The 21,075-nt window shown below is 37.6% G+C and overlaps 1 protein-coding gene across 3 annotated transcripts; it reads right to left on the minus strand.

The window, feature by feature from the left end:
- Positions 1–6,150: 6,150 nt before the first annotated feature.
- calcoco1b (calcium binding and coiled-coil domain 1b) lies at positions 6,151–20,436 on the minus strand. 3 transcript variants are annotated; one of them, XM_084395874.1, is made up of 14 exons: positions 20,344–20,436; positions 19,375–19,528; positions 19,039–19,141; positions 17,413–17,621; positions 16,872–17,084; positions 15,218–15,366; positions 15,017–15,086; positions 13,549–13,803; positions 13,115–13,240; positions 10,312–10,374; positions 10,143–10,230; positions 9,896–10,041; positions 9,019–9,102; positions 6,151–6,611 (listed from the first exon to the last, which is right to left on the minus strand). In XM_084395874.1, exons 2-14 carry the CDS (start codon positions 19,504–19,506, stop codon positions 6,600–6,602), a joined length of 1,650 nt encoding a protein of 549 aa, XP_084252000.1. In that variant the 5' UTR covers positions 19,507–19,528; positions 20,344–20,436; the 3' UTR covers positions 6,151–6,599. The 3 variants fall into 3 exon arrangements, with proteins under 3 accessions (XP_084252000.1, XP_084252001.1, XP_084252002.1); XM_084395875.1 differs by having other exon boundaries at positions 19,375–19,533; positions 20,344–20,413; XM_084395876.1 differs by lacking the exon at positions 9,019–9,102.
- Positions 20,437–21,075: the final 639 nt, after the last annotated feature.

Below are 21,075 nucleotides of genomic sequence, written 5' to 3' on the forward strand. Positions count from 1 at the left end.
TAATGATGATGAATGAGAGAATAGAATAGACAATAATAGAAAAGGCAAACAAAATTAGTTTTTTTCCAATGTCCTTTTTCATCCTTCCATCCCTGTTGAGGTTTGTGTGCGCCGCTGATGACAACATTATACCTCCATACATGACAGAACAGTGTTGCCAAAGCAGTCATAAGCTTCTGATCGCTGCGCATTCTGTGAGATATTGGGGATAGAGCCATACGGTTTAATGTGTAAAGATGTGTGCATGTATGCTATTTGCTGAACTGTAAAGATATCTTCTTTCTACTTGTATCTTTCTACCGTTGTGTCACTGCAAACTGTTTCATTTGATGCATCAACAGGACATCTCAGTTTTTTTTTTGTTACAATGTTGTCTTTTAAAATATTTCAAATATAAACACACACATTATAGGCTTTACATGTACTTTTATTTATTACTTATTTATCCTTGTCTTGTTACATTTTTGTTTTATCTGTAATCAGTGATGCATGTTATGAACTGTTTTTCTGACCGCTCCCATAATTCCTTGTGTGTCTCTATAGAGTGTGGAAGAGTATTTCTGTGTGTACCACCAATGCCATGATCAGCCACTATTCAAATGTGGTTAGACAACAAAAATGAGATCATTTCAACTGACCAAAACGAATGCATGATTACCACATAGTGTGCTGGATAAACCTGCAGTGATCATCGAGTCTAGCAGCTTCATGTAATGCACTGATCCGGATACGTGACAGGGTAAATATGACCTGCAGCAGTAAACCGTGGTAAACATTGGCTGAAATGATCTCTTCTAGTGTCTATACTTCCATTTCCACACCAAAACCAAGCGTGCAGTTTAAGTTCAGGCATGTACACGTGTCCAATTGTGTTGTAAATACCAAGGGAACACAGCCATATCTCTGAAAATATGATAAAAGTCCCTGGAAATGCATTAATCATTCCGTGTCCGTTTAATTTTGACAAAGGTATAAATGTAGCAGTCCATGGCAAAGTGTAATTCAAAAAGGCCGGAGGATATTACTGGTCTTGTGAATTATCAGAGCAAATGTTTTTTTGTTTTTTTTGTACATTAAACATGAGAAATTGGATTTAACATCTGAGACTTTTGTTCTTTCTTTTCTTTTTCTTTCTTAAATAGTGTTTACCTTTTGTGCTTATATTTTGTCATTTATTGCAGTAGAGTTCAAATTTTTCCTTGATGAAGAATGATTTTTGTGGTGGTTTGGAATATGTGTATATTACATGTTTGTTCGTTTGCATTATTTGTTGCTGAATTTGTCATTTTATTTGTGACTTTGTCTCTCTTTCGGGTTTTGAATCATAGGAAACATGGTGGGTCGTTTAAGGCTTCCAACTGCTAAGGAGAATAAACACGTTTATGTTTTAATGCACATTTGTAATTTTACAAAATGATCTGTTTTTATTTTATTTTGTTCTTTGTGCTCTTAATATGGTGTTACAAAAGCAGCCTAGATGGGTTATTTCTTGTAAAAACAATCCCTGTTTCTTAGCAACACTTTTTAAATATAATAGCATTTAACATTTGTTTTTATTCTCCCCATAACTGTGTGTTTCATTGTTCTTAATATTTCTCTCAGTTATGTGCCTTGCAAAAACGTTTCAATCGTCTTGCACAAATCTCATGGAAACTGTTTCAAGAATCTTTCTGTACATCCAAATGAAAATCCTTATTACAAAGACACAAGTGGTATTGATGACTGTAAATGATGTCCACATCATGTCTGGACTTCTTCTTTAAATGCATTTTCTGTATGGTTTCCAAATGTTATGATTTTATAAAGAAATTTCTCATCATTCTCTGTATTGTCATGATTTCCTGCTGAACTAAGAGAGGAACATGTTTACGCTCCCTTGTGTAATCTTTACCTTCGCCGTGAGTGTGTTTCATAGATCCAGATTTTGCTTCAAGATGTCCTCGTCAAAGACTGATTCCTTTTAACAAATTTACCACACAATCAAAGATACAAAAGAAACCTGTCTGATAACAGGAGCCATCATTCTTCTCCATTTTCCTATCGCATATCAGCTTGGAGAAGTGTTTATTTAAAAAATAAATATTTTAGAGAATATTCAAAAAGTGGAAATGATTTGCCTAACAGGTATTTAATAGTTGGCATTACATGTTTAACGGGCAGGGTTAGAAGGACTTTAAAGACAGGGACAAGCAGCATCCATTTATGATTTTAATTAATATAATCATGTACACGAAATATGTTGTTATTGCATACTGTTTTATATATACTACTATACACTGAGGTGCAAATAGTATCTGTCACTATTTCCACTAAGTAGGACGATATACAGCAACTAAAATACTGCTATTTTGAACTATTTTCAGCCAAATCGAAATTATTCAGATAATATTAAATACTATTAAAATCAATCAATCCAACACACTCCACAAAGGAGAGGTAAAAATTCAGTGGTCTTAATATGTCATGGTGAAGACACTGTTTAGTATTTCACTAAAACAAAGCCATAGAGAAGTAACAGGGTGACGGAGACCTCTGGTAGTTATAGAGGAACTGCTATGAACACTTTTAAAACATCAACCGAGTTGCCTCTTAATTTCATGTAGGATTTATCTTATTTGAAATATACAAAATTTGAATACATTTTTGAATAAAACCCAGCTCTACAGGTCTCTAAATACAATCACTGCGTTCGAAATGGCATACTGTATTAGGTCACTCTTCCACCGGAACTAGACTCGCGTACGGCCGTTACCAGAAGCCAGTGATCCCTGTAAAATCCAACAGTGAATCTTTTTAGTTAACTTTAATGTCTTAACTTAATTGTAAAAATCTAGTAATCTGTACTACTAGGATTTGTTTACTCAAAAAAAAAACAAGTAAAGATGAATTGATTGGTTTGAGTGCATTTTTTGAGACGGAAAAGTCTTAAGTGACTTTTCACTCATTTCCTCCACTTCTGCAGTTCTTTTTCTCTGTTTGCATTCACTCATTTTCATAAGTCATCTTGAATGTTGAATTGTCAATACAACTGAAAAATTTGAGAGAACATCACTTCATAAATTGATGTTGATTTTCCTAAAATGTTTTAGTTACCATTATGGTGATCAGTGTTCCTTTGGTTGGGAACTTGGAACTTCATTTATACTATTGTAATTCTCTTCCCATTGATGCAGTGATGCAACAAGAAATCAGTTATTCCGTTTCAAAGGAAGATAAGTAATATTTACATATATTACTTATATGATTGTATATTATTATATATGTATATGTTTTTGTATTTGTATGTATGTATGAATGAATGATGCATAACATAACTATATTTCATGTCAATTAATGATCTTTTATAATTTTGCTGCTGACACTTATTTCCTAAACACCTTGTGAAACTTTTAATTGGGTTTATAATCCCTCTTTATTTGTGAGAATCTTGCAATTGATCATACTTGAGTCACACAGACTTCAACATTCAGCACGCAAACACACCAGTGGTAACTGTGGCGAGCAGGACGTGGCCATGCATGATGGCGGCGGCGGCACTCTTCTTCCTTCCCGGGTTTCGACACCAATGTAACACGGTTCGTTGTTATGGGAAGAAGGAGGCGGGAACCGGCAAACATGTAAACACTAAATGTTTAAAATAATAAAATAAACAAATACAAAATGAAAGTAAAAGACAGCAGCCCCCCACGGACGACTGCTGTCACATATAATAAAACACAACATAAGTCCAGGCCTGGTCCTCTCTCGATCTTCACTGTCGTCGCTCATCCTTTATGCCTCCGCTCCTTCGCTCATCACTAATCACGCCACCTCGTCCTGCTCGCCACAGCAACAATTATATTTTATTTAAAGTAAATGATCAAGTACTCTCTACAGTTCTTTTTTAGTTACTAGAACTCTTGTGTAAGTGAACTATACTAACTAAGCATTTGTCAGTCCCACATACTAATCCTATTTCACTTTACTTGTTTTTTTTTAAGGCAATAGGTTTGCATGTTTTTTTTGTTTTTTTTTTAAGTAAGTCTAACTAATTAGATTTTACAGTGTATAAAGTTATAAATATGGATATTTTTCTAACAAAAACGCATGGCTTCTCTTCAGAAGACCTCTGGATTTTATTAACCTTTATTAACCCCTGGATTCGTGTGGATTACTTTTATGATGGCTGCGCTTTTTTGGCCCTCAAAATCTAAGTTACCATTCACTCCCATTATAAAGCTTGGAAGAGCCAGGATATGTTTTAATATAACTCTGATTGTGTTTGGCTGAAAGAAGAAAGTCATATACACCTATGACTTGAGGGTGAGTAAATTATGGGATCATTTTCATTTTTGGGTGAACTATCCCTTTAAGCACAACATTAAAAGTTATACTCTTGATGTGTCACACAACAGGACAAAGCAATATTGAATCGATCCACCTGATTATTATTATTATTATATTTTTATTTATTTATTATTATTTAATAAGAAATATGACAGAAAGAGTTTGCTACTATGCTGGAACAGATTTTAGCAAGAATAGGCAGTCGGCATAGAGTCCTTGAATGCTTCTGTTAAAATTAAGCATTTAACTGTCTTGTTTTAGACTCATTGGCACCACAGGAAAGATGATTTTGGTTAGGAAGATCATTATAATGAATAGAGAACAAAAATACAGAGAAACAGGATAAGACTAATTAAATCACTGCCATAATTAAGGTTCTTTGAACAGAGATCAATAATGTGCTAGGTCCATACATTATACAGTTTTACAAGCTATAGCTTTTAACAGCCTCATTTATCTGACCACCGCAAGGCCTGTTTCCATGGTAACTGAACATGTTAGAGGGGTTCTGCTGTGTATTTTATTCCTTAGTTTTATGTGCTTCTGTCTTCATGTATAATTGATATGCTAGATATAGCGCTACTGTAATATAATGCAAAACAGTAAGGACCTGCTGAGGACAAAAGGTGCTTTTCTTGAACCTTGTTTATTGCCTTGCTAGCATTTTGTGCTTGAACTTTAAATATATCTGTGTGCAAGATGAAGTCTCAAACCTGTTGACAGTATTTTACATTAGTAATTTTAGTCTTCTTGTTTCAGTGCTGGAAAGGTTAACCAGTAGATACCTAGAAACTTAAAAATTATGGAAGGAATAAGTTTGGCATAAATCTGCTGATCAAGGAAAGGACAGATGCTCGAGGTTCAAAGATATAATAGACATCCTGAGGATCTCTATGCCTTCTGTGTGTCTGATGGTTAAAGGTAAAAGAGCGGAGGACCATCACTTCACCTTGTGTTTAAAGGTTCAGAGGAGACAGTAAAACCGCAGTTTACCACAGATGATTTCACAATGAGAGAGAAAGAGTTCAGGACAGGAGTGGAGGAGAACGAGATGGCAGATAATAGAAGGGGAAAACAAAACATAAAGGAGAAAGAGATATAGATAAAGACAGATACTATGTAAAATCAAATACATAGGGTTTCTACAAGAGACTGACTATCAAATTTATTCATAATTATTCATAAGTTGGAGGTGGTTGAATTTGTAATATTTCTATGTGGTTTATCATCGCATTGTGTCAGTGCTACATAGAAACACTCCTGACTTGTTTTCAATCAAATTTTAATTTAAGTCATTAAGCATGAACCAATGCATTTTTAAGCCTGATTCATTATCTTGCCTTTATCAACAACAACAAAAAAATCCGATAAGACTACACATTTACGACAAATCCCTAATGTCCAAATAGAGGCATTATAATTAAAATAAATAAATACACAATATACACATGCATGTTGAAAATGACAAAAACTATATACTATAGCATACTATATATACGCCGTTGTTGTTTTTGTATATATATACACCGTTGTTGTTTTTCTCTGAATTTCAGGTCCAATCAGTCTGAGGACATATAGAGATTAGATCAAGGATGGATAGCATAACAGCATCACAAACTGAGAAGAGAACAAACAGTGACAAACTCTTAAGATAAAGTGTTTATTTAATAAATAAATAAAAATCTAAAATGGAGAACTGATCATTTAAATGCACTTATGTAATTGTCAGGTAATACAAAACAACCAACCCACAACCAGCACACCTATCTAAACAAAGAGATCACATTCTTAACAGAGAAAACTAAAGTGAAATCAAAAGTCTCCCGTGTAAAGATCGGAATCAGTCCCATCTTCCCCCCTCTATCAACTCATCAGATCAGAAACACTCCACTTGCTTCCTCAAAATCCAAAAAGACTAATTTCTGCTACATCAAATATATAACAGTTCATTCCCATTATTTTAAATATAAACGTGGTATTATAGCACTCTGTAATGGCATTTCTTTGTCATACAAGCTGATTTTCATGCTGAGCGCTCTACATGGCATATCTAGACATCATACATCATTTACATCACCTCCCTCTTAATGGAGACTCATACTGACAGACACTTTCACACTACTGGAACTACCACAGACCGCACTCTTAGCATCTGTTAAAATACATAATAAGCCAGCTCAGAAAACTCTTTTGATATTACACACTGTTGATCTTCATGTGCTGATGTAAACACAGGTTTTTTCTGTCCACCTCTGGTTCGCCTCAAGGGGGCATCAGTAAGACCACTGTAGGGAAGACGGAGAACATGTTGTCTGAGTTTGTTTTCACACCCAGCTGGCTTGGAGCATTTCAGGAACCTAGTGAGTTTTCTTTTATCCCTTAGTTTGGTTAGTTTAGGCATATATGTCCTTGTCCCAAATGGCACACTTCATATGCACTTTAGGTCTTGTGGAAGTATAATGGCTGCCGTGTGCGCATGTGCGTTAAGTCCATGAGACCGTACGACCACGTGTCCAATTTGTAATTTTAGGTCTTTTAGACCCTCGTTGCGCACTTCTGCCGAGCCCACACTGGTGCTAGTATACGAGTAGTACTGAATACTAGTATGCACTTCCAAATTGAGCTACAGGTCAGAGAAATTGGTGTGACGAAAGGTACACAATGCTACAAGCCGTAACCCTGGCACTCCTGTTTTGTCTTGTCTGTGTTGCATGCAGCTTGTGTTTATCACTGGCTGTGTGCTTTCATGTTGTCATGGTTTATGTGAACACATGGCTTATGAATTCTCATTAGCTGTGTGTTCATGGGCCCTATTTTAACGATCTGAAACGCAAGTATCAAGCGCGAAACGCAAGCAACTTTGTGGGCGGGTCTTGGGCGCTGTTGCTATTATACCGGCGGGATAAATGACTCTTGCGCCCGACGCAAATCTAGCTACATTACTCATAGGTGTGGTTTGGGCATAACATGAAATAAACCAATCAGAGCGTCATCTCACATTCCCTTTAAGAGCAGGCGCGCTTGTTCCATGGTGGCTTGCTATTATAACGGCGGATTTGCCAGGCGCACGCCAGGAGCGGTTCACAGCCGAGGAGACCGACGTTCTCGTCAGGGTCGTAAAACACAGAGAAGTGACATTGGGGATGGAGAAACACACCCAAATGAGCTTCGGTTAAACAGGCGTATAATAATTTGGGTAAATATGTCATCTAGATTTATGCCTATTTTTCACATCTTCATGGACACAACAAGATGTTCCCTCGTGTGTTAATATTTTTCCTTGAAATAATGTATGATTTGCAAAAATGAAAACTGCTGCTTCTGTGTAGATGAGAGAATCGAAGTGTATGAGCGTTGTGCACACGCTACATTGATTATGGCCAAGCATGCGCCCTTAAAATAGCATATGAATAACATGTGCAACGCACCACTGACTTTAGACTAGGTTTCTCCTGGTCAGTGGCAGAATTGTTTTCTGAAACTGCAAAATAGCACCAGGGAACGTTTGCGCCGGAACACGCCTCCTCTTTTCGCTGGACCGCCCCCGGGAGCGCAAATGCATTTCCTAGTTTACCGACGTGCGTCTGTGGAGGGAAAAGTCCGCTGTGCGTCGGGTGCAAAATAGGAATGATACATGCGTCGGTGTACAAAGTCAATTGCGCTGGGTGCAAGATAGGGCCCAATGTCTTGTTTTGTTGGGGCACATGGCTGGTGATTGTGCTGGTTGTGTGCTCATGTGTTTGTCACGTTTGGTGTGAGCACATGGATTGTCATGTGTTTCCTTGTGCCATGTTCTCTCCTGTCGATTGTCTAGCCCCTCCCATCTTGTTACGTGATTATTGATTAATTTGCCCCATCTGCCTTCCCTCGTGTCCTGCTTTGTTTGCTTCCCTATTTGCAGTCATGTGCTGGTTTGTTGTCGTAACTTTACCCTGTTATGTTCCTCCTGTAGTCCAAGTTCAAGTCCTGCACTTGAGTCCTCACTCCTTTCACCTACCCAAACCCTGACAGTACCATGCAGTGGAAAAACACCATAAGACTAACCCTACCCTACACCTTCACAGGCCGCTTTCATGACCGATTGTAAAGATTTTTGTGTGAGATTTCAGCATGCGCATTACTCTGACTTGCAGATAACCACACTTGGGCCCTGTTCCTAATGGCACACTTCATGTGCACTAGTGGTCTTTCAGTGGCCGCTGTGTGCACGTGTCCGTTAAGTGGGTGTCCCATTTGCCATTTTAGGTTTCAGAAGTGTGTTTGCGAGCGGCCCGATATACTCTCTTTTGCCATCACGACAATGTGGATTCGGAGGAAGATTACGAGGACTTATGGTTCCATCTGGGACAGGGCCTTGGTTTTAATTGCAGCGAAATTACAAAGTGACCAAAAAAAAAAACTCAAAAAAATACATTGCTCTGTTAAAGATTTGAAATTGTAGAATTTGTCAATTCTTGTGATGAGTAGTGAGAATTTAAGGAGCTGATGGTGTGAGATGTACCGGTTTTGTAATAACATTACAACATTAAATTATAAAGAATGTAGTGAAACACATTACAGATGCAAGTCATATAATTTCCAAACACTTATTGTTCATAAGGAACACAGGAGCACATGAACTAATGTTCCTTTAGTATTAATATGTTCACAGGCTTGAGTTATTCAACAGAAAAACTCTGTGCATCATATCACCTGAAGACTGTCTTTGTGTTCAGAAAGCAGTAAAGGTTTGTCAGCAATGACACTGGAATAAAGCTCCGCTTCTAGATCCTCTTGCTTTTTATAAGGGGTTTGGTATAAAAAAAAAGTTAATCACATTTTATGTATAAACTTTCACAATATATGATGAAAACGTCATTACATATGAAGATATCAAACCAAGTAGCAGAGTTCATGTTGCAAAGGGAACATTACTCTTATTTTGTGGTTAAGATCCCTTTTGAGGGCAATAATGTGTTTTTGGATGTCATGCTTCAAATGCTTTTGTTAAAGGAACACAGCCGACTTTTTGGGACTTTAGCTTATTCACCGTATCCCCCAGAGTTAGATAAGTCCATACATACCTTTTTCATCTCCGTGCGTGCCGTAACGGAGTGATTTGCTCGCAGCACCTGAGAAGCCCCGTGGTGAGGAGCAGAGAGTTCGCTCAGAGTTGGAGTAAATCACTCCGCAGAAGTAGCAGTGCTTTGCCTTCTGATAATATAGTTCCCAGTATGTCTATGGTTAGAAGATGGCTGTGTCTCATGTGACCTTGTTATTTGTACACGATGGGACTATACAAATCACAAAATGTAAATAGGAAAATGTTGGCGTTATTTTGTCACTTATTGGGAGCAGTATGCTAGCTAGAGCCGTTTACTTCCAGTCTTTGTGCTAAGCTAGGCTAGCGGTGGGTGCGTCAGACAGAGTTACGGCACGCACGGAGATGAGAAGAGTATGTTTGGACTTATCTAACTCTGGGGGATACGGTGAATAAGCTAAAGTCCCAAAAAGTCAGTGTGTTCCTTTAAACGCTGTTTTTCAGTTTAGTTGAATATTAATCAAGTGGTACTAATCAAGTGGTACTTGCCATCATATCGTTCTCATTATCCTTTTGGCTTTGCTCTGTTGACCCATGAGAGCTGAACTGTTCACCGTCTAGCACACTTAAAGACAGCTCGGGTAAAGACTCTTGTTGTGGCTTTTCTTCAGTTGACGGAGGGCTATCAATGCAAGCTGCAAGAAATAAGATGATGATTTACGGTAATATCACAAGCACTACATCCTTTTATGTATGTCTGCATAAAGAGAAGAAATGATGGATCATGTGAACTGACGTGTTGGTGAAGCCGCTGCCTCCGTCCACTTGGCATCTGTCTCAGTGTCCAGTCTCAGCTCCAGCACACGGATATGATCCAAGAGCTCCTGTTTGTGAATAAAACACTAGCAGTCAGCAAGCATGACATCAGTTCAGATCAGTGAGACACAGATTCAGAAAGCTTTGACCTGTTTCTCCATCTGATTCTGCTCTTGCTCCTTCTGCAGGGCTCTCAGACTGGCTCTCAGTTCCTATGATTTACACACATGATAGAGAAAACTTCATTCAGTATTAGAGGAGGGATTTAATCTCAAAGCGTTTGCTAGCAAACTCCATCACTTATCGGATTCATGCCTGTATTTACCTAAGATGCCTGTATAGGAATATGGTCATTAGGGGTGGGCAAAAAAATCGATTCACATATGAATCGCGATTCAAACTTTACCGATTCAAAATCGATTCATAGAATTCCAAAAATCGATTCTTGTTTTTTTTTTTTTTTTTTTTTTTTTAAATATATATATTTTTGGTATTGTCCTGAAATGAGTCTAGCTTGCCATTCCCATAGATGGCGCAGCATCGAATTCACACTTGCACTACGCCTGCACACTCTTGTCATAGCCAAAAGAAGAAGTGCAGCAGAAGCGGAGCAGAAGGAAGGCTGGCTGTGTGGCGTGTCTGTTTTTATTTCGGCTCCCATTAGCAGGTTAGAGCTTGCACACAGCCTGCGTGACACGCGCGTCTCAGGTGTGGCCCGAGTCGTGCGGAAAACGAGTGCATGAAATAGAACCGACGCCTATTTTTCTCGCGACACGCAAGCGTGTTGGAAGCGTTTCCAGGCAAAATAGAATGTTTATATATGTCATTTTGACACGAATATTCATATTAATAAATTACATTTTGATGTTTGAAAGTCTAGGTTTTGACATAAATGCAGATATAATGTAGGCTTATTGTATTTTTTTTTTATCGATTTTCAAAAATTTCACCTGTCAATACAGAACGAAATATTCTGTAGCCTATTTTGCCGCCAATAGCCTACTCCTTAAACTACATTTAGCAGTATTGTTTGTTTGATCTGACTACAGCAAGCTAAATGTAAAAAAATATATATTTAAGGTTTAATTTAAACTTGAATTAAATGTATTTGAAAGCTGGCCAAAGCTTGGCACTTTGCACTGTTTAGTTGCAAAAGTTTTTATGAAGACAAAGTAATATAAAACTTCATTTAATTTGTTATTTCTTTTCTTTTAAATTGTATGTCTACTGCAATCACACAGGAAAAAGTCAACTACATTTACATAGGCCTACTGTGAATCGTTTTTTGAATCGAGAATCGTTTTTGAATCGAAAATCGATTTTGAATCGAATCTTGAGACTAAAAATCGGTATCGAATCGAATCGTGAAATTTTCTGAATCGTGCACCCCTAATGGTCATCATTGCCTTTTGAATTATAATGTCTTTCATATAAGTTTTATTTATAAGTATAAATTATAAGCAGACTCCTGAAGTGAGTTTTCCTTTTCTGAGAGAAAGACATTGAGAACTTTGGAGGAAGTTGTGTGTGTGTCTACTGTTGATTCACTTACAGTACATGTGTTTAATACATGGTTGAGTTTATATATTTAGTGTATGCCTGACTTCTTGTATGTATTGAGGTCTGAACTTTGATTTAGTGTTACACACTGCTATGGTTGTCTAATGTCATCTCTCTCTCTATAGGAATGATACATTAATTTGGTGTTGATGTGCTGTTTCTGAAACAGTCAGATGTAAACGTCTACAGTGTGACATCAATGTGGAAGAAGAAAAAAAAAAAAAAAATCAGTGTGGCAGCTTGGTTTCAACAAATTTTGTAAGCATGAAACTTGCAGTATTTTTTGACCTCTTATATGTCAAAAGATCAAAGAAAAATGTATGTCATATGTCATTAATAAATCCTTTAACTATTTTAGCTTGCAAATTAACTTAAAGACACCATGAAATTAAAATTGACAATTCTAGTTTATTTTTATTTTTATAGAATATCAGTCATTAATTGTCATTAATTATATAAGATTTATGATGATTTATCTGTGCACATTTTTTAAATTCACATGGCTCATAATCTGTAATCAAAATAACTTCCCCTCCCTCTTGGTTCTGAGCAGAACCTGAATTGAAATACAACATGTTCCTGGATCAACATCTTTGTTGATCCTGGAACAACATTCCAGTCAACCAATCCGATTTGAGGGACAAGTTTAGAGATTATGTCAAGTTTAGGGTTACAACCAGGGTTAGGTGCTTCTACATCAGTGTTATTCACAGATCATTTCCCTCTGATTTTAGGGAGAGGTTATGGGTAGGGTTAGGTTTAGGAGTAGGGGTATTGTTAGGACAAAATGTTTGGACAAGAATGTTGTTCTAGAATCAACAAAATATGTTGACCAGGAACGCGTCAAACTCAATGACATCTCTTCTCTTCTCTGATGACGAGGGTGGAGAAACCTGTCACTCACATGAGATCCACCAATAGCAAACAACAACCAGCCTGTCAGTTCCCCACAGACAAAATCAAGCCCCGCCCACATTTGTTTTTGTTCCAGAAGTGTTTCACTCAGATATATGTCACAATAGCGAAGACGACAGCAAATTCATGCATAGTTTCATGGCGTAATTAAAATATGTTTCCACATTCAATATTTCAAGATCAAGTGTTTTATTAAGTTTCTTATCAATCAAGTTAACTAGTGTGTCATGGCATCCATTCACATGAATAATCAGGGGGGAAAACACTTCTGTAAACATATACATGTGCAATTTATAGTGGTGTTTCAGATCTATTTTGGTCAACTTATTTACAGTTTTTTTTTAAAGCAACACATGACTCATACTGGTGTTGCTCCAAGACCAGTAACCTGACCCACATATGTGCTGGGTTTACAGAAGGCTCTGAAGGAGGTGAAAGTTTAATTATAGGGCCATGCATGTGTCATGGAATATTTACCCGGTTACAATCCTTCTCATTCCCAAGCTCCACTTCCAGTTTCTCTCTTTCCGTTCTCTCCTCCTGGAGCCACTCTTCCTTCTTCTGAAGCTCACGGCTCAGTTTCTGGACACGATCCTTATCCAGCTTTAACAAGAGCACAAAGATTTTGAGTCACACACTTAATAGTAAGCGTTATGGCAGGACCATCCCGATCTCACAGCAATTCATACACATTTTACGAGGTGGCTAATTCGTACGAATTCGTACGATATTTGCTAAATCGTACATATTTTACGAGTTGCCCAATTCGTATGAATGAATACGAATTACCTACGCCTGACTCCGCCCATATACCTACCCATCATGTGGGTTTCAGCCACCTATTAGCCACCTTTTTGTACGAATTTGTACGAATTGGTCGTGAGATATAAAAGTGGTAGTACTGTAGTAACCTCAGCACTGTGTCTCAGAGCCTCTCTCTCCTGGGCCCAGACGGCTTGTCCCTCACGCAGAGCCAGGTTGGCCTGGGACAGTTGTACATTGATCTGTGCTGACTGCAGTCGGACCTGGTGCAGCTCTGCATGGCTGTGGCTCTGCATGGATCCCAGTTCACTCAGATCCCTGCGGAGGGCATCAGTGCTGCGCTCACTGGCCTCCAAACGCTCCTGTAGGGTCTGCAGATCTGTGTGTATCTGCTGATTCTCAATCTGCAGAGGAAATACTCATTCTCATACAAATCATGCCATTTTACAGCATCAGTCCGAGATATCAATTCTGAAGTCCACGTAAAATGTAGCACTGTTTTAAAAAAAAGATACACCTTCTAACTTTTTTTAAATAATTTTAACGAAAAGGTGCACACAGGTGTGTGTGTGTCTAGTGTTGGATTTTCAGAGGTTAGTTGTCACAATGAGTGAGAAAGGTTGACATGGAGCCTCTAAATCTCTAACCTTCGGGGAATCACCCGTTTTAACCAAACGCTGAACAGAGGAGAGTCTGGAGAAAACAAAACGAGACTGAGCTCGTAATAAAACAAGAACCAACATCGGCTTGGTTTTAGGACATGGAGAGAACTGAGGGATTTGAAATGTTGTAAAAGCGACGCTGAGATTATGGTGTTTAATTGCTCTACATATGAGTAAGGTGTTTTATTGAACAGATAAAATGTCATATGTATCTCTCAGAGTTCACTGTAAAACATTATCTATTGTGAAGATCATTTCATTATGTTGTTGTAGGTAGCGTTGTGCTGGATGGGTAAAGATGCAGTAATGTCTTCAGCTAATCAGCTTGAGATCCTTTTTAAACTGGTTATATCTCTTAAGCTTAGTAGTGAATGTTTAATGAGCAGTAGGAGAATCATATTCATCCACACTGTCACGCAGAGCCGAAGCACAACCAAAACAATGTTCCTCTAAAAAAAGCATGAAGTTTGGAATGCAGAAAATATTACAATGTAGAATGTAAAAAGTTATAACATTCCGATGCTGAATTTCATATTCATTTCTTAATTTACAGTTATTGAACTGAACTGAACTAAATCAACACTGAACTGAAAAATGTTCAGTAATATTATTGATTTGACTGCACTGACACACTATTGGATGAGAAGAAAGCTGAATTGAGCTGAATGATGACACTTCTGTTTTCTGTAGAGCTGCTTCACACCTGAATCCACTTTCATAATTTGTTTCATAAACCGAACTGAATCAAAACTGAACTGACATGAGATGAATAATGACACCCCCTTTTTTTAGAGCTGCTTTACAGCAGAATTAAATTCACTAGAATTAAATTCTGTTTGCATTATTTATTCTGTTGTTTTCCTCTTTATTGAATCTACTTTGAAACAATCTGCGTTGCATAAAGCGTTAAATAAATTAAGATGACTTAACCAAACTTATATATAATATAATTCACCTGCAAATCTCTCTTCTCCTTTTCTTCATCTCGCCTTTGCGTGGTCATCTTTTTAACTCTTTCCTTCATTCTGCAGAGGAAAATGGCATGTTTCTATCTTAATGTGTTTTCTTTTCCTTAACCGCTATTTGACTCAATCAGTTAGTTATGTTATTGAAATGAACAGTCCATAAACAAAGTGTAATATAAGTCGTAAATCACCTGTCCAGCTCAGCCTCTATGTCCTGTTTTTGTGGAGTCAGAGTGGCAGCCTCCTGTTCGAGTTCTCTGATCCGCTGATGGTTTTCAGCTCTCTCTGCTAGTAGTCCATTAAGTTCAGCAGACATGTTTTCATGGGTGTTCTGCACATCCTGTTGGTAAATGGTGTTTTTGTTTTTGCTTTTCTGATTACAAATTTGTGGTGGTCCAGAAACTTGCCCAAAAAATTTATTGGGTAATACTTTACAATAAGGCTCCACTGCATTAGTTGAAAATTTCTTCTAAAGCATTTATTAATCTTAGATGATGTTAAAAATGAAAATTTTGTCATTAATTTCTCACCCTCATGTAGTTCCAAACCTGTAAGACTTTTGTTCATCTTCGGAACACAAATGAAGATCTTTTTAATGAAATCTGAGAGCTTTCTGTTTCTCCATTGACAGCTACGCACCTACCACTTTATTTACAAAATATTAATCTCCAGTGCGCGTTCACACAACAACGTCTGCTCTTGCATCAACACAACACGCATGTGTTAAAAAGCACTTGCGATAATTTAATAAATCTTAACTAACTTTCTGGGGCTTGAAAGTGGTAGTTGCATATGATTTCAATGGAGGGGCAGAAGGATTTCATCAAAAAGATCAGATTTCATCAAAAAAGATCCTCCTTTGTGTTCCGAAGATGAACGAAAGTCTTACAGGTGTGTAACGACATGATGGCGAGTAATTCATGACAGAATTTTCATTTTTTGGTGAACTAACCCTTTAAAGGAACACTCCACCGTTTTTTGAAATAGGGCTTATTCACTTTCTTTCCTACATTTAGATAGGTGGGCAAATGCATTTTTGTCTCAGTGCATGCATTGTTTTAGTTTGACAGGGTCGGCGCTAGCTTAGCTTAGCATAATGAATGGAATCCTTTGTTGCCAGCTAGCATGTCCTGAGTAAAAGTGATATAAAAAAAACAAAAAAAAAAACACCTAATTACTTCTTGTGGCCTGCGTATTCACAACAAGTACAAATAGTGATGCAGATTAACACTAGGCGATTTCCTAGGCAGATATTGACTTATATATTAAGGACTATATTAGGGGGAAGGACAGGCGAAGCACTGCTACTTGGGCGTGATATCTCTGCGTGATATTGTCAATATCTGCCTAGGAAATCGCCTAGTGTTAATCTGCATCACTATTTGTACTTGTTGTGAATACGCAGGCCACAAGAAGTAATTAGGTGTTTTTTTTTTGTTTTTTTTTTATATCACTTTTACTCAGGACATGCTAGCTGGCAACAAAGGATTCCATTCATTATGCTAAGCTAAGCTAGCGCCGACCCTGTCAAACTAAAACAATGCATGCACTGAGACAAAAATGCATTTGCCCACCTATCTAAATGTAGGAAAGAAGGTGAATAAGCCCTATTTCAAAAAATGGTGGAGTGTTCCTTTAACTTAAACTTTTATGAATACATTCTTAAAATGTTAATATAAAAATGTTAATATCATTTAACAAATCTAAGCTAACATGCACTAACAATGAACAGTTGCATTTTTATTAAATAATGTTTAGAGAGATTATTAAATACTGTAACAAATGTATTGCTTTTACATTGCATTCACCAACATAAACCAAAGAAACCTAAAACTTTTATTGTACCTTTTGTTTTTGCTCCAGTTCCTCATTTTTTTCAGTGCTTTGCCTCAGGTTGTCTTTTAGCTCGTCAATCTTTATCCTCATCTTATTTCGTACGCTTTCAAACTCATCTCTGTCCATCATCCATTTCTCCCTCTCTTTCTCCACCTCAACATCTGCATTCTCAAACCTCTTATGCAACTCATGAATATCACGCTGACATCCTTCTAAGAGACTCTGTGGAAATATTATTTTTTAAATAGGAAGAGAGTAAGTAAAATATTATGGCAGAAACAGTGGCATTAAAAATGGCCTGAATGTCATTGCTAAATAACATAGAATATATCAGTAAATGATACTAGAGCTTGCTCACTTTTTTAACCTGTGTTGCACCATTTGGCTTCAAAACTTTGCTTTGTGAAACTTTTGTGATATTTTGTCATAAGATGCAATGACAGACATGTTTTGCATGTGTCTTCTTAGGTGTCCAAATATGAATAGTGGCGTTTGAAAAGCATTGTTACAGTCAGATCTGTTCTCTGACCTCTCGTGTTGAATGCCTCACCTGTAGGATCTGAGCCTTCGGCACCACCAGCAGCAGGTCGTCTCCATCCTCCTGTTCCTCGCCGTTTTTCTCCTGCTCTAGCATAACAAGTTCATCCAGAGGTCTTGGAGCACAGAAAGAAAATGGAGAACTGACTGCAGATACCTCACCGTGTTCATCCACATACACAAACTGATACGCCTCCCCACCGGGTTTTGGTAGATAAGATGCTGAAAAATGGCAGGAAAAGTGGAATAAAGATCAGAAACCAAAAACCATATGCACATAAATGGCCTGGCACAGCCTTGTAGTGACTGAGACAGTTCAGTTAAATTTAACAAATAATCCACAATACCCCTCACCCAAGCGAAGGTTTACAACTCAAAGAAATCATAATCCTATAACCTCTATATATAATCACTTGAGATATGCACAATCTCCCTATGTAATGATGTATGTTCTTTTATCTATTAATAGAAAATCTTTGAATGAATGCTTTACTTAATCAATATGTATATCATGTTTGGTATCTATAATTTTCTATTTTAATTTCTTGAATGATCATGTACATTATATGTCAAAACATATGCAGCATATTAGTATTATAAGAATCTTTAATAGTTTCTCAATCAACAACCAATCAAATTATCAATCACCAATCACCATACTAGAAGACAAAGGATCGTAAAGTTTCCCTCCTAAGAAACAACTCTTCATTGGCTCACTCGCCTCTCACTCGTGACGTCTTCACTTTAAAAGATCTCTGATCACAAGATCAGGCCCCCTTTTTTCCCTTTGCTGATTCTGAGAAATTGAAGATGGGCCAGAAGTCTTCTAAGGAGCCCTAAGTTTGTGCCAGGCTGTGGCCTTGTCTTTCCATCCACCAAAGATCATCTGACTCCAACTGGTTTTCTCTCATCAAGACAACTTCAGCAAAGATAAACTGGAGCCTCAACAGGTTGCATCAGGACAGTTTTATTCAAATGGCCGAGACATGCAATTATCAAATCATTAAGTATCCCCTACTTCTTTTAATGAAGTGTGCATTAAAACTAAGAAGCCGATGGTTTGCTCAAGGCTGTTGATCTGCTGAACAATTTCAAACAATGCTATAACTTCTTGCTTTCCTGTATTCTACCTCAGCTCTCTTTCCATTGCTAAACTGTATGCAAGTATGTTAAGTATTTAGTCTGTTTACCAAAGACTTGTTTTGTCACACGTAAAGTTGTTTGTGGTTCATGCTCATATATAAATCATGCAGATTTTGGCAACATGCTCTGAGTAGTACTCTGGAAATGAACCCTGGAAATTAACATTTCTTAGAATTAAAAAACTATTAACTCTGAGTTTTCATTAGTTGATTGTGGTGTTAATTCTGCTACATTAAGTTAATTCTTACAGCTGATCTATAATATTTATAATAGTTATAACTACTCATATTTCCTTAAAGATGTCAGGCACTTGCAATCGTGTTGCAATAGTTATTAAGTATCAGATAACTTGAGTGTTCTTGTTCTACCAAGAACTGCAGTTGTTATTTCACTGGTGTAGGACATGTTGACAGCATGCATGCCCAGCAAATGTATCAACTAGGCTATAAACAAACTTAAATTCTAATAGTATATTAAATATCAAATATAAACATACAGTAAAAGGCCACACTACAGTTGGCATCCGTTCCGGTTTGGTACCCTTCTGGTGCTAGAGCCCAGGCAAACGTGTGGTAATCTTTCAATGTCAGCCATCCCACCTGTGAAACAAGATGAGTTATAACAAAAAAAGTATTTGCTTTGCAGGTTCATCCTTTCCACACATTAGCTCCATCCAAATTCAGAGGCTGCATCCTTTTAAACGGAAGTATTAGGTTTCAACTTACTCAACAGTCACAGGCTTGACCGTCCCATGTAACAATGCCGGTTCGAACTTCTAAGGATGCGGCCTTACAGCTATTGTGTTCTGTAGTGAATAAACACTGTGTTTTACCTTAAACAGACCTATCCAGTCATGACTGCTCCAATCGTGTTGACTACTTATAGTGTAGCGACAGTCCACCCTCGTATCTGAGAAATAGTTCTCTGCAACATCTCTGAAGTTCACAGTTCTGTTTTCCTCCATAGTTATAAATCAGCTCAGATGTCTGCACTGACAAAGAAAGCAATCAAAAACAAAAACCTACTTTGAAAACTCTTTTGGTTATGTATGTTCAGCATCCAGGACCATAACACTGCTGTTCACATGGATCAGATGTACGGTTACTGAACATTTTCAGTCCTTCCAAATAACTCAGGTGTCTGGAAATACGAGTCAGCACAATCATGTTTGTGTAGTCGGCTATATTTAGTGTCTTTCCATTAAACTACAAACTACAGGAATGCTTGACACTGCAGACGACTGAATTAGATGTCCATGTGTTGTGAAACTGCATGAGCATGAGAGATGGGGTAACAGAGTTCTGTCTGTGAATGTTTACACAGCAGAAGTAGCTGTCAAATCAGATCAGACTAATCATTCTCATTTCATGATCTTCAACATTTCTAATATTTTAATTTAATCATTGTATAGGTTATTGTTAACACAACCACCGGGGCCCTTCTGTAAAAATCCATTACAGTTATTAAATATAAAGTCTGCTATTGACAGCTGAATTTTTACTTATTGAGAGCTTTTCAATAAGTAAAATGCAACGTTTCACACATTAATTAACATTTATGCATTTGGTAGACAGTTTTTAACAAAGTGAGCATCAAGTTTTTATCACTATGTGTGCTGCCTAGGAACTGAACCCATGACCTTCGTTCAACTACAGGAACTCTAATAAATGAACAGCAGAAAATAAGCATACAAACAAACAACAATAAACACTACAAGGACGTTTTTCATGGTCTAAATCTGCATTTTAAAACTTCAGAGGAACACCATGGCTAAAATAACAGGGTACATTTTTACTCTTACCTTAATAAAAAGATAGGTTTATTGCAGAATCAGATCACCTGAGACCGTTCACGTCCCTGTACGAGTGCTTATGATCTTGATGAGACTTAAACTGACAGTGTGAGAGCAACAAACAATAACAAATGCACATGCTGATGAACTGCCCCCTCTGTTGCACTCTGGGAAGAGAAGTCCAAAACAGCACCAATCACTCAGTGAGATCACATGATCTCATTGCCACATTTGTCTGAAAACTAACCTGGGGTGCGTTTCCCGTACAACCATAGATATCATATAAAGGCTAGATGTCTTAAGGCGGAGTCACTTCCGGCATCACCGGCGGCCATCTTAGGACAGGGCTCTGTGAATTAAGGTGAGTGAGCAGCACGCACACAAATCCTCTTATCTCGCTGAAATCTGGACGGATTTACAAACGGTTTGGTTTCTTACAAACGTTATTAACGTGGCTATAATTCTGAATGCTTAAACATTTTGAACATAATTATTCATATGTATGCAGTATAATAGCTACATCTCTGACGTTTATAACAAACCAAACCGTTTAAAAAACGGTAGAAAATTTAGCAAGTTATGGTTATTTAAAAGTACATGCACCGTGTTATGAGTGAGCGAGCACCCTGTCTTAAGATGGCCGCCGTGTGCGGATGTCGAGCTCCATTGGCCAGCAGCGCGGACGAGACATCTAGCCTTTATATGATATCTATGCGTACAACTATATAGAGAGCCTAAGTC

The sequence above is a fragment of the Rutilus rutilus genome (assembly GCF_951802725.1).
Source record: "Rutilus rutilus genome assembly, chromosome: 22".
Classification (NCBI taxonomy): Eukaryota; Metazoa; Chordata; class Actinopteri; order Cypriniformes; family Leuciscidae; genus Rutilus; species Rutilus rutilus.

Coding starts and splice junctions, on each gene's coding strand:
- calcoco1b (XM_084395874.1), bottom strand. CDS start 19,506: ATGGAGGAAAACAGAACTGTGAACTTCAGAGATGTTGCAGAGAACTAT. Junction 13,804..15,016: donor AGGAGAAGAGAGATTTGCAG/GTGAATTATATT, acceptor TTTCCTCTGCAG/ATTGAGAATCAGCAGATACA. Junction 10,042..10,142: donor GGCAGCGGCTTCACCAACAC/GTCAGTTCACAT, acceptor TATTTCTTGCAG/CTTGCATTGATAGCCCTCCG.